We start from the raw sequence: 26,688 nt of genomic DNA, 5'->3' as shown, positions 1-26,688 counted from the left end.
CTGAAAAAGAATAAAAAATGGGGTCCTATCTGCCTTGCCCTCTTATCCTTCCTTCGTGTGTTCAACATCAGTATTCATTCACATATTGAACACTATGTTCTGGTTATGGTGTAAGGTTCTGGGACAGAACCATGACCACCCAAGATGCGGAGACCCCAACTTGGTGAAGTAGATTGGCAATACGAAATAGATAAGCTAACTATTCACATACTGAAATTGGAAGTGCGATCAATAAATAGAGCAAAGTGCCAGAAGAGAGAATGATGGAGGGGGGTATCACCACCCAGAGACAAGAGTGAGTCAGTTCTATGGGTCTTTTGTGGTTCTTTAGAACTAAAGGCAGCTCTCAGCCCCAGCAGAGGCACCTCTGAGTCCCAGGTGTCGTTCAGCATGGCTGGATGAGGTGCCATACGTCCCTCGTTCCAGATTCCTGATACTCTAGCCTCTGGCAATCCTGAGAATCATATCCCAAGCTCCCCTCTAGAAAGGTGCTCTCCAGGAGAGGGGAGGAATGCCCCAATCTGTGGTGGCCTTGGGATTTCTGCAGGAACCAGAGCTTTCGACGTGCTCAGGGCTGGTGCATGAGAGCTTGGAAGAACAGCAGGAAATCAGATGTCTGTGTTCAGATTATGCGGTTTGTAACTAAGGCAGCCAGAGCTGACCCCAGGGGATAGCATGTTTTGCAAAGAAAAAAATCTCCAAGAGCAATGTTTATCAAACCCCGTCTCGGCAATCATCCTGCATGTCTGCCAGCTTCTGGCTTGCTTCTGTTCATGTTTGTTTTTTTTTTTTTCTCTCTGCAGGCTGTGGAGACCAACCTGGCTTCCAAGGACAGCCACTGGGTCTTTGTGAATGAGGTAAGAACCCCAGAAGGCCGAGGGGCACAGCCTGCACCGAGCCCCTTGCCCTTGGGAAAGCTCAGGGGGATGCTGTGGGGCCCAATTCTGCCCTGGAGTGCTGGAATGAATTCCAGGGCTCCACTGTAGCACACAGGGGTTCAGAGAGTTGGATGTGACCTGCTGAGATGCTTACCTGGAGCAGGTGGGAACCAGAGGAGTCAAGGCTGGAGTAGATGAAGAATGTAGAAGCCGAAGGGCAGTGGCCTCAGGCATGGAGTGTGAGGAGTGAGAGAGGGCAGCTGGTCAGGGATCAGGGACTGGAGCAATTAGGGCAGGTTAGAAAATGGGGCTGAGAGGGGGTGAGGCAGAGGAATGAGGAGGGGATGGAGGAAGCTGAATTTCATATAGGAGGTTGGAGGTGTGTGTGTTACTTGGGTGAGTGTGTGTATGCATAAGAGTGCATGCGTGTGAGAGTGTGTGAGAACGTGTGTGTCAGCCTGTGTGTGAGCACGTATACGGACATGCATGTGAGTGTGTCTGTGAATGCACACACCTGTGTGCAGCTGGAGGGGGCAGGAATCTGTATAGCCATTTAAAGGAGGTAAATTGGAAAGCGTCTTCTGTGACAGGCCATCCCACTGCTTTGGGCCCTGGGATGAAGGGGAGCACCGATAGTTCACTGTGGCCTGGTCTGCTCTTTATCAGTGCCCCGTGACTGGTCCTGGCCTCCTCCACACTATGGACATGACATGCAAGTGGCCTGTGACCACCCACCCTGGCTCTCCTCAAGAACCCCCTGTGCCCACATGCCCATTTGGGAAACACCGCCAGGGCAGCCTGTGTGACCCCAGCATGCTGTTAACAGAGCTGATTCTAGAAGGTAGTTCCTGGTGCCCCTTTCAGCAGGCCTTGGGCCCTCAGCTGCTCCTAAATTAACTGATCAATTTCTAATGGGCTCATTCGAGGAGATGCAAAGTTTATTATGTAGGCAATTTATTCTTTTATGATGTGTGTTTCTTCATTAGCTCAGTGCTCTATGGTTGAAAGAGTTCTGGGTGGCTTATTTTAATAATTTTATAGGTAGTATCAGATAGTAACTCTTGCAAGGCCTACTTTTCATGGCTTTTCTCCATAAATTCACATCTAATTAGCTTTTCAAGCCAGGCCAGTTGGAGACATGCATGGTAACTGTCCATTTACCTTGGGTTGTGGATAGTTGTGCTCCTAATGAGGAGGGACATGGTGGCCACCGACCTATTCTTCAGAGCCTGGTGGAGTGCTCCTGGGTCCTGGGGAAGTTCTGATCCTCTGGGCTTCACCAGCTTCTCTCCAGGTTTCTCAAAGTCTGGGTTCCTTTGTCCCAGAGAAGGGAGCATTTCACGTGCCTCTTAGGGCAAATGTCTGGTGCTGGCTGCAGTTTTATGGTGACTTCTCCAAACCGGATAGCCAGTGTCCCTCTGTTGCCAGTCTTCAAAAATAACTCTACTTTTGTTTCTAACTTGCATTTTTTTTCTTCCCTGTATCTGACCCTCTCCAGGGTCCTCTGTCCCTCCTGATTCCTTCTTCAGGGCTGGGGGTAACTTAGGCATGGCTTGTGGTGACATGCCCGCAAGGCATTGCTGTGGCAGCTGGACCCCAGTAAGTGTTACCAGGAAGGGTCAGGTGTGGACACGGATATCAGCCACACTGGAACAGCCTCACCCAAGAAGATTGCTATGTGACTCCCTTGGCTACATGTGTCCCCCTCCAGAAGTGACCTCTCCTGCTTTTCGGCTTCCTTTTCTATGGGGAGGCTCTTCCTCTTGAGAGTGAAGGATATAGCCTACTCTATCTTGATCACCCATTATGTGCTAGGCACTTGTCAGGGCATTTTATGTTTGTCCTCAACAACAATCCTGTATAACAGTTATTATCATCCCCATTTTACGGAAGGGAAAGAGCAGGCTCAAGAGGTTAAATCATTTTTCCGAGGTCATACAATTATTCAGTGGTGCATCTGGGACTCTGCAGGAAGACTATCTGACTCCCAAGCCCTTTCTGCCAAAGGACGTCATCATGCACGAGGCCCTGACCGAGATCCTTAACTTGTGTTTGGGGTCTCATTCTGTAAGGCCAGCAGGTAGGGCTCAGGTATGCCACTGATGAAGACACTCCTGGCTTTCTTGTCAGCTCATGGATGTTCTTGAAGTTTATGATCTGAAGGTTGGTTCCCCCTATAAAGCTTGGACCCTTGGACCCCAGTGTGGTCTCTAGTTAATGACCAAGATGTTCTCTTTTATTTTTTTTTAAAGATTTTATTTATTTATTTGACAGAGAGAGATCACAAGTAGGCAGAGAGGCAGGCAGAGAGAGAGAGAGAAGCAGACTCCCTGCTGAGCAGAGAGCCCAATGCGGGACTCGATCCCAGGACCCTGAGATCATGACCTGAGCCGAAGGCAGCGGCTTAATCCACTGAGCCACCCAGGCGCCCCCAAGATGTTCTCTTAATTGCATGTAGACGTATTGTCAGGATACAGTCATATTCAGAACTTCCCTTTCCTGTTACAGTCTAGCCCTACTGGAAACAAGATTTCTGTTACTCAGTTGATAGCCGATAGTCATATCATTCTGGGCTCTTTCTAAATACAGAGCCATGGACAAATTTTCCCAGTTGCTTTTCTGTTTGTCATACATGATAGGTAAAATAAGGCGGAAAGAAGAGAAGTAGGGGAAGTCCTTTGTGGTTCCAACATGGTCTCCAGAATTCAGAACCTCTCCTGGGGCCCCATCTTCTCATTTCTTGAACTGCCTCCCACTTCTCTGGAGGAAGTTCAGTTTGTCTAACAGGGTTGGGTTTATGTCTCTTGGTTCCACATCTTTCCACAGGAAGGCCTGCCCTGTGGTCCCCAGCTCTGCTCCAGCTTCTCTCATTCCTCATAAACTCTGTTCTCCAGTTTCTTGCCCTGTATCTGATTCACTTATCGTGTTTTCCTGTATTCAAGATAAACACACAATGGCACAGGCCTTTGTTTTTTTGTTTTTATTTTTTTCCTTAATGGGGTGGTTTTCTTAAAATATCTACCCCTTCACTGGTGAATATTGGTGTTGTATGTTTGAGGTCTGTTTCATTTGGAGAGTGGGTAATTGGATGCAGAGAAAGGCTTGCGAGTATATGAGCCTCACTGACAGTGTCTAGTTTCTGCAGGTCTCTGGGTTTGACTGTGGGGATACTGGCAAGCAGATGTGCTTTTGGGTATAAACTATATTTTTATTGATCGGTTGAATTATATGTTAGCTTGGAGGAGGGTAGGGATTTGAAAGAACTGTGGAAAGCTAAGTGAACAACTAATCAAGGTGGCTACTAGGTCATGAGTCCCTTGAAGACATGGCCAGAATTCAGCTCATCACTGAATTCCCAGTGCCCCATGCGAGGAGTATATTCTTAGAAAGATTTGGTTGAAGGTAAGTCAATATACTTAGTTAGGGTAGAGCAAGTTTCTTTGAAGAGCATTTCCCAGGAGGCCTTCAAGGAAAGCCAAAGGCAACAATTAAACTGAAGACTCGGGGATGGAGGGGACCACTCTGGGTCATTCATCAGAAACTGCCAGTTGAGGACCAGTCAGACTTGAACATGGATGAGCTAGCCGGTTTCTGGAACCTCTTCTCTTGCTGCTCCAGAGTACTTCCTCTCCATCTGGCTTTCAGCAGATCCCAGGTGAGCCAGTGCTTAGGACAGGTGTCCTCAATGCCAGGTGGAGTCAGAGAATGGCCTCTCCACGAGGGTCTGTCTCTTGGGAACCTTTTGGGGGACATTCTTTTATGGAATATATATACAAATTTCCAGACTCTTCCAAAACTAAGCTTGATTGGGACTCTGGTGCTCTGTTTATTGCTGAACAGCTCAGATTGTTAGATTGATTCTTCCAGACATGGGACCAAAGCATGTTTTGATGGAAATGGTTGCAGATGTTTAGAAAGTACTGCAGAAGCTCATACATAACCCTTGTGCTTAGGTTTCTCATTAAGTGAGGCTCTGAGCTGTGGTCTGTGGAAGAGACAGAGTTGGAAGGCCCCTCACATCCCTGCCCCATTTCCAGCAAATGTCAATGACCCCCACATCCCGTTCATCCCATGTTCATTCCAGACATTGCCTCTGCACTCCAGACCCAGAGATCCAGATGCCTTCTGGAGTCAGCTGCTTGGAAACCTCTTGACCACCTCTAGCTCAGTGTGTCTTCCTCTAAACTCATCAATACCCCATATCCGGTTCTCACTCAGTGTTCCAGTCCCAGGAGCCAGTACCCCCTCCACATCTTCTGGTTGGCCCGCTATGCAGTGGAGAAAAACCAACATTATGGGCCCTGCCTCAGAACCTGTTGAGGATGACTCTGACCACACCTGTGCACCCTCATTTACTTTTTACCCTTCTTTTTTTTTAAATTTTTAATTTTTTATAAACATATAATATATTTTTATCTCCAGGGGTAAAGGTCTGTGAATCGCCAGGTTTACACAGTTCACAGCACTCACCATAGCAAATACCCTCCCCAATGTCCATAACCCCACCCCCTTCTCCCAACTTCTCACTCCCGTGGCTCATCCCTGCAAGTAGATGAGGGACTTATTTCCTATATTTATTTTCTTCTCCTGGCTCTAGATTTTGCTTTTTTCCTGGCATGCTCTTCCTAAATTGCTGTTTGCCAAGGACTTACCTTTCCTGCAGGGGTCTGCTAAACCTCTCCTTTGCTAAATGGTTTTCCTGGATTTCCCCAGTATTTATTCTCCTATGGCCCTCCTTGGCCCAGCTATGATACATTGGGACTTTGGTGCACGTGCCTGATTCCCTGAGCAACCTGTAAGTGTACCTCCTTTCCTTCAGGCTTCCTAGAGTTTCCAACACGAGGGACTCACACATAGGCTCCTCCTGCTGCTGGTCTGCTTCCTGCTTCCTCACCTTCACTCTGCTTGTCTAACTGCCAGTGTGTGGGAGAAAAGCATTTATAACCATTCCAACCCTTTACATATGCAGAAAGCCGTCATCCTGCTCTGTGAGCTACAGTTGTCAGCACCCCCTTTCCCTGTGCTTGCATGTCCCATGGGGTACGAGCTCTTCCTTTGAGGTGCTCCCCCCGGCCCCTGGTCCAGGCCATTAGCCAATGACAGGGCAGCCAAGGAGAAAGGCAGAGGAAATGCTGGCCGGGTTCCTACAGCAGTCTCCAAATTGCATTTGGGAACATATGTTCTGCTAATCTCTAGGTGCTTTGTGGAAAAAGGCTTCTGTGATCAAAGAGGGTGGCTAAGTTCAAGTTCAAGAATGAGATACAGGTGTCTCCTGCAGGCCTCTTCAGTCTCAGAGGCAGGCCTTGCTTTTTAGGGTCGAGGCTGTGCACTCTGTCGGCTGCATATGCTTTTGTTCCAAACGCACTCGGGCTTTTTCTCTTGATGTACTCCCCTACACTCTTGAATGGGTCATTGAAAGGCGGTGGAGTGTCAGGGCCCACAAGATGGAGTTCATTCCTCCATGTGACTCATGATGTTGTTCAGGAGTCGACCCCAGAGCTCTCCCTGGTCTTAGTTTCTTAGTTTATGCCCCCCCATACAGAGCTGCCCTGAGTGTATCCTTAGAGATCGCCACCAGCACCTGACATGCAGGGTCATCCCAGTATCTGGACCTCTCCAGCCAGCCTTTGCCCAGAACGCCCTTATGTTGTTGGCCCTCGAGCTTCAGCTTCCACCTTGTTGCTTTCACTGGTTTGCCACCATCACCTACTCTGTGAGGATCCTCCAGGTGCAGACCTTGACCTGGCCTAGAGGGAATTTCCCTCAATGGTCCAGAGAATGAACGTCAGTCCAGACTTCCAAATCTTCCCTACCCTGCCCCCAACACACACTGAGTTAAAGCACATAAAAATGAGATTAGGCTACACACGAATAATGTGGGGGAAGGAAATGCTAATGCACTAATTGAAGAAAACAAGAAGAAAGACCATGATATGAATGAAGAATCAAATAGCTTTAAGAAATCTCTATTTGGGACACAGAGAGAGGTCGGGAAAAGATTTAATTTTTTTTCTTCCTTTCATTTTGAAGACTCCGATTCTGTTTGGATATTAAGTCCCTGTACCATTTACTGTCTACAAATTTAATTTAGTAACACTCCAAACCAATTATGTTTGTTGTAATTGAGCTGATTGTTTGTCTCCTCAGCCCCACTGAGGAGCCCTGGAGGACAGGGACCACATCCCACCCACCTCTGTACCCCCAGCTGGAAACCTGGAGCAGAGAGTAGGAGTCACCATTTATCAGACTTTGCAGTTCTGGCATTGTTTTTCCAGCATCACTCCCTTCATCTTTTTTTTTTTTTTTACTTAGAAGTGTATAGCTTTATTGGGGTTTAATTCACATACAATAAATGCACATATTTAATGTACAGTTGACGTTTGACATATGAGTGCGCCATGAGCTGTGACCACAAGGAAGAAAGTGAACATGTCCATGACCCAGAAAGTATTCTTCTGCCCCTTGGTAATCCCATCCCCAGCCCCATCATCTCCCACTCACCAGACAATTACTGATCTGTTCCCAGCGCTATAGATTATTTATATTTTCGAGAGTTTTACATATATGGAATCATACAGTATGTACTCTTTTTTTTTTTTTTTTCTGTTTTGCTGTGGCTATTTCCATCCAGGTAATTATTTTAACATTCATCCATATTGCAGTGTATACCAGTAGTTCCTTTTCTTAATTGATGAAGGGTATCCAAATGTACAGATGCATCACAATCTGAATATCTCTTTATTCATTGATGGACATTGGAGTTGTTCTAGATTTTTAGTGATTACAAATAAGGCTGCTATCAATGTCCATGCACAGGCCTTTGCATGGACATTTACTTTCATTTTTCTTGGGTACATATTTACAAGTGGAATTTCTGGACCATGTGGTAGATGTACGTTTAACTTTTTAAGAAATTTTCAAGTTGGGTGAGAATTCCAATGGCTCCACATTGTGTTAAGTAGTTGGTTTGATCAGGTTTTTGATATTAGCCATTGGACTGGTATGTAATGGTTCCTCATTATCATTGTAATTTTAATTTCCCTAAGGACTCATGATGCCAAGCATCTTTTCTTGCATCTATTTGCCATCTATATCTGTATTTTTCTTAGTGGGGTGGGGGAAAGCTGAGATCATCGATTTGAGAACTTTTTCTTTAGTGCTATTAACTTCCCCTGAAGTGATTTAATGGCATCCCCCTAATTTTGTTATGTTGTGTTTTCACTGTTACTCAGTTTAAAGTATTTTCTGTATTATCTTTTGGTTTCCTCTTTGACCCATGGGTTGTTTAGAAGTATATTGTTTAGTTTCCAAATATTTGGGGATTTTTAAAGGATCTTTCTCTTATTGATTTTTAATTCAGTTTCATTATTGCCAAAAAACATAGTTTCTATTACTGGCATCTTTTAAAATTTATTGAGACTTACTTGATAGTCTAGTATATTGTCTTCCTGGATAAATGTTTTTTATGTGCACTTGAAAAAGATGTGTTATCTATTGTTGTGTGGAATGTTCTATAAATGTCAATTAGGTCAATTTAGTTGGTTAAGATTGTTTATGTCTTTTGTATCCTTGATTTTTTTGTCTACTTGTTCTATCAATTATTGAGAGAGGAGTATCAAAATATTCAACTTTAATTGTGAATTTGCCTGTTTCTCCTTGCAGTTATAGCTTAATGTATTTTGAAGCTTTGTTACAAGAGGCATAAATGTTTAGAATTTTATGTCCTGTTGATTAATTGATCTGTTATCATTACAAAATGACCTTCTTTATCCTTCTGCTCTGAAATGTCCTCCACTCTGAAATATAATTTGATGTTACTGCAGCTATTCCAGATTTATTTTGACTAGTGTTAGCCTAATATATCTTTTTCCATTCGTTTACTTTTAACCTACTTGTTTCTTTGTGTTTAAAATACAACATGTTTCTTGAAGGCCATTCATACTTGGATCTTGCTATTTTATCTGTTATAACACTCGGCCTTTTAATTGCAGTGCTTACATAATTTACATTTAATGTGAGAATTGCTATGATTAGTAGGTATGGTTTTTTCATCTGGAAACCAAATGAAGAAACCATTTCTTCCTTCCTTCCTTCCTTTTTTCCTTTTTTAAAGATTTTTCCTTATTTATTTGAGAAAGGGAGAAAGAAAAAGAGAGCATAAGCAAAAGGGGCAGAGGAAGAGGGAGAATCTTAAGCACCCTGCGCTGAGCATAGAGCCTGACGTGGGGCTCGATCTCATGACCCTGAGATCATGACCTGAGATGAAATCAAGTCAGAGGCTGTCTTGTGACTTAACTGTCTGTGCCACCCAGGCACCCCTGAAGAAACTGTTTCTAAGTGGGGGGAGAGACCACTGATGTCAAGTGCTGCCGTCATGAGGATGTGATGACATAGGGGGTTAAAGGTGGGATGGAGTTGGAGAACCAAGTCCCCAGGTACTTAATGTGTATTATTCCATTTTACAGATAAGGAAACGGGGGCTCAGAGAGATGGGTTGACTTTTCAGTGTCACATAGGAAGTGGCAGAGTCAGGATTTGAACTTAGGGGTGGGTGACTCCAAATTTAAGAAATATATACCCTCTGCCATGCTGCCTCTCCCTTACCCTTCCGCCTCATACTTAGCATTAACTAAACACTAAATGCATGGCTGCATGACTGAATACCAGTCACATATGAATGTTTTCATCATTTGGAAGTGGTGGAAAGTCTTATTATAAAACTTTTATTATTTATTATTAGAGTTCTTCCCTTCGGGTGATTTTACATATTAGCACCTTGTTTTCCTAGACCTCCTGTGGAAATGATGAAACTCTCCTACAAAAACCTGCAAGATTAAGCTAATACACATCCCATGAGTAGTATTTGAACGGAACAAACCCTATTTACTAGAAATGTACTTCCGCTCTCTACTCAGAATGAATCTATTTTCCTTTCTCAGCCCAAAAGGAATCTATGAAATTTAACACTTGTGGTGACAAATATATGAGGAAATTGTCATTTTGGGACATCCTTCTTTGGCCTTTTTCAAAGCCCCATGGGAAGGGTGCTTAGAGCTGCACTGATGGGTTTGGGATGGTATTAGAGAACAGTGACATACCATCGTGTTTTAGATCAGTCACCATGGATACCTCTTTGACTCTGGACAAACTGTTTTATTTCCTTCCTTGAACCTTATTTTCTTCATCTGCTCAGTAGGGTTCCTGAGAGGTACCTCTTAAGACAGGTGTGCAGATTAAATGAGTTAACTCACCCCAAGTGACCCATCACAGGGGTATGGCCTATAGCAAGCACTCTTGAAGGAGAGTTCCTCTTAACAAATCACTACTTTCCTATGGGAAAGTTCATCTTTGGAATTTAATCAAGGAAATATGTACCAGGTCAGTGCATGACTTTATGAGGAGTGCCAGGGGATGGAGACATGGCTTGACTCATCGAGGTGAACCTGAGTTATAATATTTCTAACTGTGTGTTCGGCTTGCTGGGGCCCTAGTTCTCCCTTTCAAACTCCTACACACCCTTTAAAATTCAGCCCAAATGACCCTCCCCTTACTTTGCAACACCTATGAATTGCTTCCATACCTTTCTTTATTCCAGACACCCCAAAAGAACTCGGGCTGTGATTCTTCGGTGGTCCTTAGCTCTTCCCCCATGTCCTGTCCCCCTACCAGAATCTGCAACTCTTGCCAATCTGTAATTCATTTCTCATGCATGTACCAAATACCTGTGAGGTGCTGGGGATGCCCATACACCTTGGAGAGATGCCCATACACCCTGGGGATGCCCATATACCTGGTACTCACCTTCAGAGAATTGATGGTGTCATGGGAGAGAAGAGTGTGCTCATGGATCACTGACCTACAGCAGCTAGGCAATGCTTGTAGAGGCCACTCCAGATCCTCTGTGATTTGCAACCAAGTTCAAGCTCCCTGCAGACAGAACAGCTCATCCAAATTCCTACCAGTGGCATGGAATCAGACTCCATGTTTTAGATGTGAGTCAACTGTCCCCAACAAGTACATTGTCGTTTTGCAGAGTTTTGACAGAAGGATGCTTGGGAAAGGGAGTGCTGACACTTAGGGAGTTTTAAAAATAGCTTTAATTACCGCGTGCAGCAAATGTATCTGAAAACTAAAGGTTAGTGTTTACCCTTGTGCATTCCTATCCATTGCTTTTCCCACAAATGGGTTCTGATGGATTCCGATGAACTCAGTACTTGTGCCAGAGAGATCCTATTATCTGTGCCTTCTACCCTGTTATTACACCTCCTTTGCCAGGCTGGATAATCACCACGTACCACATGGAGAGGCGAGAAGTCAGCACGTGTGCGCATGCGTGCACGCAAAGGGCTGCTGCCTTTGCGCAGCGTGGGGGGGCTTGCAGGCCCTTCACAGGAGTGTGTTTTCAGAACCAGAGTGTGGAAGCAGAGGTGAAGGCCGAAGACAATTCAGACCAGAGAAACTTCTCCTGAAGTGTCTCAAATAATGTTTGAGGGCTCATAGAGACCGGAGGCTTGGCTTGGGTTATTTTTCCCACTGTCTCAAACCAGAGGATGTTCTGTGCACTGGGGCCACGTGTGTCTTAGAGCTGTTGGAGAATCCCAAATGAATACTGTCAAATTTCAGAAAGGGGAGTGAAGAAACCCTTTATTTGTCAGTGACCAGAACTAGGATGCGGTTTCTTGCAGCCTTGCAGACTGGCTTGTTGGCTGCAGAAGTGATGAGGGGCTGCGACAGGTGCTCCCTGTGCCTGGTACTCCTCCCTGGTTAGGTTCAGAGTGGGGCTCCTGGGCAAGAATTGGGGAAGAGCCCACTTTCTGAGGCCAGTGGGGGTCTTAATGGCCTCCTCTCTACTTAGATCTCTGCTTATTTGCTCTGGGGCATTGCAAGAACAGTGAACCGGGTTGTTACCTTCAAAAGCAGGGAAACTTACATTTGAGTACCTACTGTGTGCAGGCCCTGCTTTGGAGCCTTATAGACGTTATTTCAAAACAAATTATATTTATCCATGAAATCTCACTTAAAAGTATTTTGAGAGAAATTTCAGAATCCATTCAAAGTAAGAATTTTCAGTGCTCGCTTTGGCAGCACGTATATAAAGTGCGGATTTTCAAAGTAAGAAATTTGAACCTGTTTATAATAGGTGTCTTCCTCCTTGCCCTCGTGAAGGTCGAGCAAAGGTCCCTGGATTCTGTTCTGTCAGTATTAATCATAGAAAATCTCTGTAGATAGATACTCAGGAAGTTCCAACACTTAGGGTCTCAAGCCTGGGCATGGTGATTTTTTCCCCTTTTCTGGGTGTGAAAGACCCCACACATTGAGCACAGCCTTCCCAAGTGACTATGACTACCAGCTAGGGGCGCCTGGGTGGCCCAGTGGGTTAAAGCCTCTGCATTTGGCTCAGGTCATGATCCCAAGGTCCTGGGATCTTGCCCCGCATTGGGCTCTCTGCGCAGCAGGGAGCCTGCTTCCTCCTCTTTCTCTGCCTGCTTCTTCTCTGCCTACTTGTGATCTCCATCTGTCAAATAAATAAATAAAATCTTTAAAAAAAATGACTACCAGCTACTCCTTTCTGACACCCTGCCTTGGATTAATGTGTATCAGGGGATGGGTAGACCCACAGATCCCTCTTCTGTCTCCTTCCCATCTCAATGGGAAGTTTCCTGGCTCAAGCCACTCTGACCACTCCCATACCCTAAGCCACAGAGGCTTCCCCACCAACATCACTGCCAAGTTCACGTATTTGCTGAAAGAAAATATCTTGGGAGAAAGAAGAGTATAAACTTTCTAGAGCATAGGGTGTTGCTTGCTCCTGTGTGTGTACATGGGCACATGCATGGTAGTGAGAGAGGGACAGGGATAGAAGGAAAGCAGTGGAAAATTGCTCTTTTATTGGTGACTCTTCTACAATAGTAAAACAGAAGACAGATTAACTTGCTAATAAATTATCCTTTCCAATAGCCTTATATATGTAGTTTATTTTGCCAAATTGAGGTTTCTCTGTTGTGTTTTGTATCCTACTGCTTTCAATTAATAATGTGTAATTCACATTTTATCATGTCAGTAGCTAGCATGGGGAATAATATTTAATGGTCTTGTAGTAGTCTGTCATCTGGAGGAATCATAATTTATGCAAATCATCTCCATTTTTTGAAACTTAGGGTAATTAATGCTATTGTATATAATGCTGCAATTGAGCATTGTACCTGGGTCTTGTACCTGGGTCTGTTGTGTCTCTGATTCCTGCTGATGGTAAGAATACTGTTCCAAGGTATGGGAACTCTCAAAGAGCCTGAGCTCCTTTCATCAGACTACTCTGTCTCATCCCACGCTTTTGTCTTGTGAACATGAATATAACCGTTGTTCATCTTTACCCATATTATAGATAAAAAGGCTCACTGCATTGTGTTCATTTGTATTTCTTTGCTTATTAGCCAAGCCAAACACTTTGAACATTAAGGATTTTGATCAGACTTCTTTCTAATTTTGTGACTTAGCTCCTCATGTCCTTTGTGCAACTGTATTCATCCTTTTTTATGTGACTGGATCCTTACAGTGACCTTCTGAGACAGCTATTACTAACCCTGGAGTCAAGAGTACAAACTTGAGGGTCAGGGAAGGTCTAAGGTATCATCACCATATGAAGACAAGCAGAAATTTTCAGCTCACATTGATTTTTTTTAAACATTGTATTTATTTGAGAGAAAGAGAGACAGAGAGAATGAATGAACAGGACAGTGAAAGAGAATCTGAAGCAGTCTCCACACTGAGCAAGCCCAGCATGGTGCTCGATCCCACAACCACGAGACCACTACCTACGTTGGATACTCAGCCGACTGAGCCCCCCAGGTGCCCCAAGCTCATATTGATCTTGTTCATTGTGGTGCTGCCTTTGAGCCAGCCTAATCCTACATTAAAGGAAGATACAGGTTCATTTATGTATTTTAAGGGTCAAAATAAGTTGTATGTAATTTAAGGGTCAAAATAAGTCTTCCAGTTCTTATATTGGATTAGAGCATTTTAGTTCCTGAATCAAAACTGGGTTTTGCAACTTAAAGTGACATCAGGTTTTCTATTAACCATAGATAATAGACAGAAAGTTGTGGCACTTTCTCTAATTTGTATCCAGTAGAAGGGAATGAGCAATGCCAATGGGCCCATAGCAGGCTCATAAAGTAGTTTTTATGATACAATGCAGAGAAGCTTATAGAAGTCCCTGGCTCTGTTTTGTGGTATTTGTCAATGGCTCCAGGGAAGCACCTCCGAGAAGACTTGCAGTGAGGGAGTAAGAACCCTCCTTTCTCTTATGGGGAGTGGAAGCATGTCCATGTTCTCTTTTCCTCCTCAAAGAAATGTTCCTCACTAAATCCTCTTTCCCTCAATTTTGACTCTTCTGGTTGTTGTTTTTGTTCTTGTTTATAGCTTCCTTGTACGTGAGAATATTAAAATGTTAATATATAGTTGACATTAAAAATACCACACAATTTGATGGGTTATGATTTGGAGGGTTTCTTTTTTTTAAAGATTTTATTTATTGGGGTGTCTGGGTGGCTCAGTGGGTTAAGCCACTGCCTTCGGCTCAGGTCATGATCTCAGGGTCCTGGGATAGAGTCCCGCATCGGGCTCTCTGCTCAGCAGGGAGCCTGCTTCCCTCTCTCTCTCTCTCTCTCTGCCTGCCTCTCCATCTACTTGTGATTTCTCTCTGTCAAATAAATAAATAAAAAATCTTAAAAAAAAAAAAAAAGATTTCCTTTATTTATTTGACAGGGAAAGAGCACGAGAGAGAGAGAGAGCACAAGCAGGGGAAGAAGACAAAGGGAGAAGCAGGCTCTCTGCTGAACTGGGAGCCTGATGCAGGACTTGATCCTAGGACCCTGGGATCATGACCTGAGTAGAAGGCAGCCACTTAATTGACTGAGCTACCCAGATGCCTTGATTTGGAGTTTTGACATATACACTTGTAAAACTATGACCACGGTTATGATAATGCACCTTTCTATTACCACAAAAGATGTCCCCATGTAACCAGTTTCTCTCTCTCCACTGCAATCCCAGGCAACATCTGATATATTTTCTGTCAGTGTAGATTACTTTGCATTTTGAGGACTTTATATTAATGTAATCATACAGTACATATTCTCTGTCTAGCTATTTTCACCTAACATAATTTTGAGATGAATTCATGTTGTTAATGTAGATTGATGGTTAATTTTTGTATATGGTGTGAGGTAAGGGTTGAGACTAACTTTTGCTTTGTTTTGATTTATTTCTGTGGATGAATATTTGATTGTTTCCCACCATTTGTTGAAAATAATCTTCTTTCCCCTTTGGGTCATTTGTAGAATATCAATTGGCATTCAATGTTTGGATCTATTCCTAGATTCTCTCTTCTGTTTCATTGACCTATATGTCTATCTTCACGTCAGTGCCACACTTTCTTCATAACAGTAGCTTTCTGAAATCAAGTGGAGTAAATTTTCCACCTTTTCCTTCTTTAAAAATTTGCATTAAGCCTTCTATACCCTTCACATTTTCATGGGGCTGGGACTAGGATGAGACAAGCAAGGGATCTGAGGCACAAAATTTAGGAGGGAATTCACCCTCAAGTTTGTGTAAGCACCACAGCTTAGTTCTGGCCCTGCATTTCCAAACAGATTTTAGGAAAAGGCCTGCTAGGATTTTAATTTCATTTGTATTGAATCTAGAGATAATCTGAAGGAGAATTGAGAGCTTCATAATATTGAGTCTTCAGATCCTTGAACAAGGCTTTTCTTTTCATTTATGTATATCCTCCTTAATTATTTTCAGCAGTGTTCTGCAGTGTTAAATAAATAGGTCTTGTTAAATTCATCCTTACATTTCTAATATTTTTGACACAATTGTAAATGGTGCTGCTTTTTCAATTTAAGTTTACAGTTGTTTGTTGCTAGTGTGTAGAAAATACAAATAATTTTTGAATATTGACCTTATATCTCACAATCTTGCTAAACTTACATATTGGTTTTAATGGCTTTATTTGCAGATTTACTGAGATTTGCTCTACAGACAATCATGTTACATATGAATAAAGACAGTTGTACTTCTTCCTTTCTCATCCAGATCTCTTTGATTTCTTTTTCTTGCCTTATTGCACTGGCTAGAACCTCCAGAACAATGTTGAAAAGAAGTAATAAGAGTACACATCTTTGTTTTTTTCCTGATTTTAGGGGGATACCTTCAGCTTCCTGCTATTATTTATGATGTTACAAATAGGTTGGTCATTGATACACTTAATCAGGTTGCAGTTTTCTTTTATCCTTGGCTTACTGAGCATTTTTTTAAAAACTTTTTTTATTACTGAGCATTTTTAATAGAATTAGTAATTGGATTTTGTCAATTTTTTTTATGCATCTATTGATATATTCACATAGTTTTCCTTTTTTTGTATTCTGTTGCTGTGGAGTACTAAATTAATTCATTTTGAAGTGTGAAACCAACTTTACAGTCCTGAGATGAATTCCACTTGATCATGATGTTGCTGGGTTTTATTTTGTTTTGTTTGGAGTTGTTGAATTTACACTTAAAGTATTAGCTAATATATCTTAAGGAAGTTTTGTATTTATGTTCATGAGGGATGTTAGTTTGTAGTTTTCTTATCTTGTAAACCCTTTGTCTGGTTTTGTTATTAGGGGAGTACTGACCTCCTGGAATAAGAATGTGTTTCCTTCTCTTTGGTTTTCTGAAGGAATTTTTGTAGAATTGATATATCTTCCTTAAACATATGTAGAATTCACAAGTGAAGATATCAGGCTCTGAAAGTTTCCCTACGTATCCACGCATCTCCACTATGGGAAGATTTTTAACAAGAAATCCAGCTACTTTAGTAGAAATAAGGATAATTAGCTTATCTTTGTTTCCCCTAAGTGAGGATTGGTAGTTTACATCTTTCAAGGAAGCTGTCCATTACATCTAAGTTTCCTATAGTTCTGATATGCTTGTAATAAATTCTCCACCTTTTGTTTTTCATTCCTTAAAGATGTCATTTTAGTGACTTATGGTTCACCTTGTTCCTGATGGGAGATCAGCTGTCATTCTTTTTTTTTTTTTTAAAGATTTTATTTATTTATTTGACAGACAGAGATCACAAGTAGGCAGAGAGGCAGGCAGAGAGAGAGGAGGAATCAGGCTCCCTGCTGAGCAGAGAGCCCAATGTGGGGCTCCATCCCAGGACCCTGGGATCATGACCTGAGCCGAAGGCAGAGGCTTTAACCCGCTGAGCCACCCAGGTGTCCCTCAGCTGTCATTCTTATCTTTAGTTGTCTCTGCATACTGGATCTTTTCCTTCTGGTTGCTTTTAAGATTTTTCTTTTTCTCTCTAATTATGTACTTGGGTGTGGATGTCATCAAATTTAGAAATTGTTTGACCATTATTTCTTCCAATATTTTTTTCTGTCCTTCCCTTTCATGGATTTAAATGACATGTATACTATGTTGCTTGCAGTTGTTGCCCTGCTCACTAATACTCTTGAAATTTCACAGTCTTTTTTTTTTTTTTTTTCCTGTGATTCATTTTGGGACTTTTTGTTTTGATACTTTCAGGTTCATTTATTTTTCTTCTAATCTGCTGTTGATTTTGTCTAGAGTAATTTTCATCACAGACATTGCATATTTTATTTGTAGAGATTCAATTTGTGTCTTTTATTTTTCTCCCTATCATGTACATACTTTCCTCTACGTTCTTGAACATATGGTGTGTGTTTATACTATTTATAATATCTCTTTTAATGTCCTGTTCTACTAATTCTGCCAGCTGTATTATTTCTGGGTCTGTTTCCATTGATTGATTCTTCTTCTCATTATAGATAGCATTTTCCTGTTTCTTTGCATGCCTGGTAATTTTAGATAGGATGCCAGACATTGTGAATTTTATATAGCTTGGTGCTTGATTCTTCCTTTAAATACTTCCTTCCTCTGCTTCTCCCCCCTTGGACAGAATTAAGTTATTTTGGAGCATTTTGATTTTTTCAGACTTTCTCAGAAGCTTTGTTAGGTCAAAACCAGTCTTAGTCTGTTGCTAATTTGACCCATTATGGAGGGTTGGTAAACCTGATCCTTCCTGGTGGTCCTTTCCTTAGACACGAATTTACTTTACTCACAAGTACTAATCAATACACTGCTAAAGACTTAAAGGGAACTTTCAGTAGATTTCTGGAGGGCATTTTTTTGTAGCTCTCTCCTCTCTGGAATTCTGCCTTATGAATTGCAATTGTGTTGGCCTCCTCAAAACCCAAACTCTCTTCAATTCATGGAAATATTAGGCTTTGCCTAGGTTTCCCCTTCCTCTGCTGCCAACTGGAAAGTCTATTAACATTAAGTTCACGCTTACTTCATTTATTTCTTTTCTCTTGGGTATCCCTTTTCAGCTATGCCTGTTGTCTAATACCTGAAAACTGCCCTTTCATATGTCTTGTTTTTTAAGGTGATTGGTTATTTCAGTCCCTATGAGTCCATCATGGTCGGAATTTATACAGTTAATTACCATGCTCTGTATCTTCTACTCCTCTGAATTTATATTCTCAGATCTTTACAGTTGAGTCTACACAACTGGATCCAGTTCAAATAAAAGGGCTTTGATATGATAAATATGAAGCTATGAAACTTCAGAGCCTTCTACTTCAGGCTCTGGGTCATGCAATTTTATTTTAACATCCTATTTGGAAATTTTAAAAATAATATTTCAGGATTTTAAATTATAATGCAATTAAAAATTATAATTTTATGCCAGTTCCTTGGGGATTAAAAAAACCATGAAGTGTTAATGTGAAACATAAGGTCTTGTTTTGCTAGTGGTCAGGATAGTTGTGCACAAATAAAAGCAGATTTTAATATTCTCCTGAGACCAACAAATAGGTATTGCAAACAAAATAATTAAAGTGGTTTGTAGCAAGCAAGCAAGTGAGTGCTGTGAAGGATCAGCTGCTATTATACTTATTTTTCTGTTTGAATATCTGCCTGGGAGTAAGCTGCAAACTGAAGCCCTGATCAGCTTTAAAAAATTTAACAGCAGAATGAAGAGCATTGGCTTTATGTTACAGAATTATTTAGGTCAGAATTTCAAATATTAAAATTTTTGAGGTGCACCTTTTTGGGGTGTGGAATTCTGAAGAACTCCATGTGCCCTTCGCTCCCTTCCTCTCTTCTTCTCTCTTTCCCTTCTTCACTCCTTTCTCCTTCTCTACCCTTCTTTGTTCATGAGTGTTTACCAGGCCTGGTGCTCAGTAGTACAAAGACAAGAGCATATGAGAAACATACGCCTTGCTCTCAAGAAGCTGGTTCTGGTTCGAAGCCCAGGGTAGATGGAGCAATGGATTGCACCTGCAGTTTCTTTCTGTTGTATAAGGAACACAGAATTCACAGTGCCCCCAGATTTGAATCAGGGTTGTGGATATACAATAACGGGCTAGAGGATCCTTAGGGATGTTGGATCCGAGTAAATGGAATTACCTTATTTAGCTCTTGAGACCTCCCTTTCAGGTGAGTTCTGTAGTGTTCTATTGGGCTTATAAGATTGCATGAAGGGCCACTTTTCTGACCGTGACCAGTCTTCCTCAGACTCTGCCCTGAGTCTTTGAACTACACTACTGCCCTTCCCTCCAGGTGGCAGACAAAGCTATGTTTAGCTTGTCCCTACAGTTATTAGTGCTTTTAGTACTCAGGCCCAGACCTGCAGAAGAATATATTTCCGGTCCAACTTAGAGCATAGTTCAGGTTTATCACATCTGGAAGGTGGGGGGAGGGTAGGTTAGCTATCACTGACCCACTTCTGGGAACTGCTTTGACCTACCTTGGATGTTCAGAGACCTTGGAATGAAGGAAAACTACCTGAGTGGAGGGGCATGACATGGGGTTGTGGGAATTCAAAACTTGCAAGCTTGCTGGGAGCAGGAAGGCCAAAGAAGACGGGGCAAGGAAAAGAGGGAGGGAGGAAGAGTGAGATCCAAGAGAGGAGTAGAAATGGAAAAGGAGAAAGTGAACGTAAAAGATAAGGAAAAAAGGAGAGGAGAGAAGGAGAGTGTAAATCCCGCTGACAGCCCACGCCAGCCCAGCCGTCATCCATAAATAACTCACAACTGGAGTAACTTCACCGACTGTCTCCCGTAAATGCTGGGGACATGTGTGGGTCCCCTGGCTTATTGGAAGACAGATGTCCACCTTGTGCTCATGGTCAAATATAATAGAATAAAATGTGATGAAATAAAAGCTCAATTAAATGAAATAGAATAAAAGAGCCACTAAATATGTAAAACCCCAGGGGACTTGTTTGGGCTTTCTGGGCGAGATAGCAGATTCTTCTGTAAGGCAGCAGGCCTCGTGAGAGCCTGGGACATCTGTTTCACCCTGTGGTCATGGCCAGGTGCGGGTCTTTAGGAAATAGGGCCAGCTGCTCACTGCTAGCTGGTCTGACTGGGCCCCTCGGGGGAATGGACTGTGATGGAGGAGGTGGGGACAGCTCTGCCACCTGTACCATGGGCAGTTCTGGGTAAAAAGGGCAGGCAGAATGCTGGCTTTACTGGGAGCAGAACCCATTTGTGTCACTTATAAAAATGAAGGAAGCCATGCCAATTTTCAATTAATGGGCCATTTTATTTAATGATAAGATGGTTGAGTCCTGGTTTGATGTCTTGGCAGGAAGTCAAGTATACCACGGGGTCTCTTGGAGATGAGGAACAGGAAAGAGATACATGCAGATTGAGATGGTCTGCTGTGAGCTCCCTTAGGGCTGTGCATTAGCCATGGCGTCGAAAAGGGCAGAAAGAAGGCTGCTCTGGCTTGCCCTGAGGCCAGGCTTTGGCCAATGTTTTGCTGGACCCCGAAGGATGTATGAAGAGCTTTAGCTTCTGAGTTGGAAGGATAAGGAGTGCTCACCGCAAGGCTCTGTACTGGACACATTGAATCCCATTGCATTAAAGTCACTAAATGCAGTCAAAACCCTGGAAAGTACTGTTACCCAATTACAGATGACACTTAAAGGAATTAAGTGCTTTGTCCAGGTTATGCAGCCAGGAAGAGAAGCCAGGACTGGAACCCAAACCCACTGGATTCCAGATCCTAGAATCTCTTCATTTCATTGCATAATACCCTAGACCAGGGCTTCTGAAATTTGAGTGTGCTTACTGGTTCAAAATGCAGATTCCAATTAGATAGGACCAGGGGGAAGCCTGAGATTCTGCATTTTTTAACAAACTTAGAGGTGATGCTGATGCTGTTGGCCCATGGACCACACTCTGGGGAGCAAAGGCATCCTCTATGCAATTTCCTACATCCCATGTAAAACAGGGAGACTCATGCATACCCCATGAGCTTCTAGGGGGTGATGAATGAGACAGGGTGTCTCTGGTCAGAACCACCACTCAGAAAGTGCCTTTCTGGGACACAGGGATAGCTTGGTCAGTTAAGCAGCTGCCTTTGGCTTGGGTCATGATCGCAGGGTCCTGGGACTGTCGAGCCTGCTTCTCCCTCCGCCTGCACGTTCCCTGGCTTGTGCTCTCTCTCTCTGACAAATAAATAAAATCTTTAAAAAGAAAAAAGAAAGAAAGAAAGTGCCTTCCTGCCACCTTTTCTCTCCTGCAGTTGTAACCAGCACCAAGCTTTGACAGCTTCCTCCCACACTCTCTTTCTCACTGGGATGTCCTGGTCTCTGTGGAGCCTTGGCTTTCCTAGCCTTCCGTGTTCCATAGGGATCTGAATGCAGCAGATATTCTAATGAGTCTGTTGACTTCGTTGGGAGGAAATCTTCCACCACAACTTTATTGAATCCCCCTTTTTTCTCTCAGTCCAGGTTTGTCTGTGAAGTTTCCTTACTATCATCAACTTTAGTGGAACCATGGTTGTTAGAAGGGAAATAGACTTATTATTTCTCCAGAGATGGAATAATGCTGGTATCACACAGATGTCTGATAGATCTAGGCCTTTGTAAAGAATAAAAGGAAATGACTAAGAATGTGATTACACAACCCTATATGAGTTTAGAGCTTTGTATAAGTGTTTAATAATATTTTCCCCTGATATTAGAAGGTTCTGAAATTTTACTGAAGTCTTAAAGATCAGACAGAAACTTACTTGTGTGTGTTTTGCATTGGATTTGCCAAAGTATATATTTAGAAAAAGGAGATCCTTACCATGTTAATTGCTGTTTTGAAGATTTCTCCTCGTTATGAAAATTTATCCTCTCTGCTGCTCAAACAGACATGGAGTAAGACTTCTGCAGTGATTCTATTTTAAACAAAAATTTCCAAGAGGCACAGAAGCTACAGGACATGACGTCACAAACCCCTACATGTCCACTGTTCAAACTTTGCCATATTTGAGATCTCAATTTTTAAGAGGCTGGCCATTTCAGATATAATTGAAGTCTGTTTTGTACCTGCTTACATTAAGTCCCATTAAATTCTGTGTCAGCCAGATTGGTTTTGGGGTGTTTTTTTTTTCCCCTACAAGTAAAAGAATAATATGAACCCAGTTTCCTTCAGTGATCTGAGGCTTTATCATCTCACCTTAGAGAAGGCTCAGAGGTAGGCCATGAGGTCATAGGGCAGGGTGATATAGCCACTAACTAGTTTCCTCTGGGATCCTTGGTCTATCTGTTGTGTTCTGTGTGCTCAGACTGCCATCAAGTGCAAGTTCCCCCATGACTCAAGCCTCCAGAGACAGAAAGGTGCTGTGTTTTCTTGGTGGTCATCTTAGGATTGAGCAAACCTTCTCAGAATTCCTCTAGGAGAGCCTGTTCACATCTCAACGAACAGAAATAGAGTTGTGAACCTTCTCCTCGAACTGTCTAGGGTAGTAGGACCACCCAGGTTGGCTTTGACCAAGCAGGGATGCACCTGTGGTTCTGGGTCCAGGGGGCACCTCCCACCACCTCAAATCCCAAGGTGGAGGGAAGGGCACCTGTGCACATAGCATAGAAGACTGTCAGCAAATCGGTTTTCCAGCCCCCTCTATTTCCACAGTGGCAGCCACTGTCCTGAAGCTGGTGTATGTCCTCCACATCTCTTTTTACTGATGCACATATCTCTACTATACATGTCCTGTATTCGAGGTCTCAAGAGAAACAGGTGTCTGTTTTCCTTACCTCTAGTATCTGCGTGGTACAGGTAATAATGCAGTACTACAGGTGCATCCAGTGATTTTCCTAGCTGCATAGGAGTACCTCACGCAAATACCATTGCCTCTGGTTGTACTTTTTTGGTCATTGTTATTACCTCGGAGGCCAGAGTAGAAGTGAGGAAGAAGCAGCTGAGTGGGACAGACACGACAACTCGTGTGTCTCCAGTTACCCTGTTGATAGTGTCCTCATTATTTTCATTCTTCTCATGGTTAGCGATAAGCAGAACTTTTAAAAACCATTACTAGATTCAGTATTGGTTGTTTGTCAGCTTTTTGGGGTCAAAGGCTTCTCGGAAAATCGAATACAGTTCACAGGCTTTCTCTATAGGCAAATGCACACATACTTAAATACTTAACATTTTTTGGAATGGTGAGCCCCCCTTGAAGCCCGCTAGAGGCCCTAGCTGAAGATACACATTGCTTCTGAATGGAGGCAATCAGATCTTATTCTGTTCCTTACTGTGCTCTCTAAGGAGGACAGTTTGGCTTTCAACCAGGGGATTAAGTAACACCTGAGAGGATGGGAAGATTGGCTTTTCTTTAGAATTTGTCTGACTTTTCTTTAGTCTTAGCTCTTTGTACATGGAGATTCGTAGAGGTTTCCTGATAATTTATCTGACTCAAAATGAAGATGGTCTAAGTTTCAGTGTGCATGTTCAGTACAAAATTAGATGGAGTGAGCATTTTTATTATTTGGTCTCACATTTTATTTCTTTCATAGAAATATTCCTTTAAGAATGCTACAAGGCATAAGAGTCTCCTGCCGCCCTCTGCTTCCCGTCCCAATGACTAAAAGAATGGATGTTCCCTGGGAATTCTATCCCTGTTTTCTTCTCTACTTGTTTTAGTTGTTACAATATTTTTGTTATCAAACTACAAGTATTTCTTACATTGAGAAAGGATTCAGTGATACTTTGCCATCACTTTGTTCCAGTCTCATTAGTCAATCAACATGTGCTCTCGGTTCTGCATTTTGGCTCTATCTAAAGATGATCCATTTGCAACCACCCCAGTCTAAGGCGCCATCATCTTTCACAGAGATGATCTTTTGAGTGAGCAGTATTGATGAGAGAGGAGTTATGGGGAGAAGCTATTAGATTGTAGGAGGGCAAGGTAATAGAATATTTCAGGGGGGATATTTCTGGAGTAAGAAACGAAATAATTTGGAACCTGTAGAATGTTTACCTTTTTGGACACATAACTGGGAGATAACTGAAGAGAAGGCTGTACATACTTCTCTTGGGCCCCTCAGAAATAGCCTTCCTTCTGATATTAATGACAATGAACTTAGGGAAAGGCAGTCAGATGAAGCAAATAGAAATTGTAGCATGATAACTGAGGTTTAGTTAGTCACACAGCTAAAAGACATGACGAGTTTGGGAGATAGGTGTGTGTCATATGCTAAAGGGAGAACATTCTAAATAAGAGGATTAATAGTATGTCTTTATGGAAGAATAATTAGTCTGGATGACACTCCCAAATGGAAAAGAACTAAAAACCTGGGTATAGTATAATATAGTATACTTTTAAAATACTTTCAAATGGGTCACTTAGCAGTCAAAAGCAATGTCCACAGAGGTCAGATATAAAGTGAAAATTGAAACTTTGGGAAATACATGAGGTTCCAATTTAGTTTTTGCCTTGACTCTATTGGCCAAACTGTAGAAACCTTGAGCTTTTATTCTTCTGTCTTTGTGAGGCTTAATGAGAGATTTTTGTCATAAAGCCAGAAACTTAGATTCTCGGTATAAAGGTTAACTAGAAATGAACTCACTGTGCAGAAAGGAATAGCAAGAAAAATGTTCTCTCTTGATCTTGGAGTTGCATGGAAGGGGTAGGTTTTCTTGAGAATTGATGAGGCCCTGAAGGTTTATGACCCAAGTCATACTACCTGTGGTGCCTAATGAAGCTCAGATGAAAGTTTAATATTAACTTCTGGGGTTGTAGATTGGTAATGCTCCTAGGTAGGTTGTAGAAGCGAGCACAAATATCCCCTGAAGTAATACAAATTTGAGTCAGACTTCAAGGGACTCATAAGGAAGTTCTGAGAGAAATAAGATTATACACAAGAAAGGGAGAGGAAGGAAGGAAAGAAGGAAAGGTAAAAGGGAAAGGAAGAAAGAAAGAGGGAAAGAGGGATGGAAGGAAGGAAAGAAGGAAACAAACCGCCATGACTGAGAGCTGGGGTGGGGGGCAGGGGGGACAGTTTAATCAGATCTGAAATGAACTGTAGATATTAGAATTATCTGACATAGACAATTAAATAAGCATGCTTAGATATGTTAAAAAAGAGAAAGAGGGGGCGCCTGGGTGGCTCAGTGGGTTAAAGCCTCTGCTTTCGGCTCAGGTCATGATCTCAGGGTCATGGGATCAGCAGGGAGCCTGCTTCCTCCTTTCTCTCTGCCTGCCTCTCTGCCTACTTGTGATCTCTGTCTGTCAAATAAATAAATAAAATCTTTAAAAAAAAAAAAAACAGAAAGAGATGCTGGAAAATATAAGCAAGGAATAAAAGCCATCTAAAAATGAAGCAAAATTGAGAAATAAATAGCTTCAGGCAATTAAAAACCTAATCATTGAAGTTAAAAAATTGGAAGGATAAGTTAACTATCAAAGTGGACACATATAGAGAGAGAATTGTGACCGGGAAAATGTGAAGAGATTATTTAGAAGGCAACCCAGAGATACAAAGGGATGGAAAATATGACAGGGAGGTGATGGCACATAGAAGAGAGGATAACACTGAACTTCTAGAAGGAAATAGGAGATGATGGGGAAGAAATAATATGAAAGGATAGTATGTTCTAGAATTCTCTGAAATATTGAAAGGAACCAAACCCCAGATCTAGGTGGCCTAAGGATAAAAATCAAAATAAAAAGTCTATATTGAGATGCTTCTTTGCATGATACTGCAGAACGCCAAAGACAAAGAAAAATCTAGAGAGCATCCAGGGAGCAAACACAAGAAGAGTCTTTCTTCTTCAAAGAAATGGCAGTTAAACAGATTCCTAATACCTGGAGTTAGTGGGCTGCGTAATAGCACCCAAAGATACCAGGGCCTAATCCCTGGAAGCTGGGTTACCTTATGTGGCAGAAAAGATTTTCCTAAGTGATTAAGGTAATGATCTTGAGGTGGGGAGATTATCTTGGGTTATCTGGGTGGGCCCTAAATCCAATTTCAAGTGTTCTTATAAAAGGAGACAAAGGGAGGTCGAAGAGAAGAGAACACAACATGGCCACAGAGGAAGAGCTTATAGTGATGTGACTATAATTATGCCAAGATAGACTGGTAGCCACCAGAAGATGGTGAGAGGCAAGGAACCGTTTCCCTTAGAGCCTCTGGAAATAGTGCATCTCTGCCAACATCCGGTTCCAGCCTAGGGAGACTGACTCTGGACTTCTGGCCTTCAGAATAGGACAGAATACAGTTCTGTTGTTCTACTCCACGGAATCTGTGATAATTTGTTATTGCAGCCAGAGGAAACTGACATAGGGGGCAAAATGGAAGCCAGAAGACAGTGTCATAGAAAATTTAGTGTGCTAAGAGAAACTAGTTGTCAACGTAGACTTTTATCTTTCAAGAGTAAGATTAAAAAAGACACTTTCCAGCACACCAAAACTAAGTGTATCACTCAGAGAATGACATTAAAGGAGATTCTAAATGATGTGC

The 26,688-nt window shown here is 42.3% G+C and overlaps 1 protein-coding gene across 3 annotated transcripts in view; it reads left to right on the top strand.

The window, feature by feature from the left end:
- The window catches only part of GRID1 (glutamate ionotropic receptor delta type subunit 1), a 686,787-nt gene that overhangs the window by 431,368 nt on the left and 228,731 nt on the right, over positions 1 to 26,688 (top strand). For all 3 annotated transcript variants that reach the window (XM_059397943.1, XM_059397942.1, XM_059397944.1), the window contains exon 5: positions 804 to 857. In XM_059397943.1, the coding sequence (XP_059253926.1) occupies positions 804 to 857 (54 nt within the window). The remainder of the gene's footprint in view (positions 1 to 803; positions 858 to 26,688) is intronic.

Source organism: Mustela nigripes, chromosome 4, assembly GCF_022355385.1.
Source record: "Mustela nigripes isolate SB6536 chromosome 4, MUSNIG.SB6536, whole genome shotgun sequence".
NCBI classification, from domain to species: Eukaryota; Metazoa; Chordata; class Mammalia; order Carnivora; family Mustelidae; genus Mustela; species Mustela nigripes.
The sequence above is the reverse complement of the archived record's forward strand: the minus strand, read 5'-3'. Positions and strand labels throughout refer to the sequence as shown.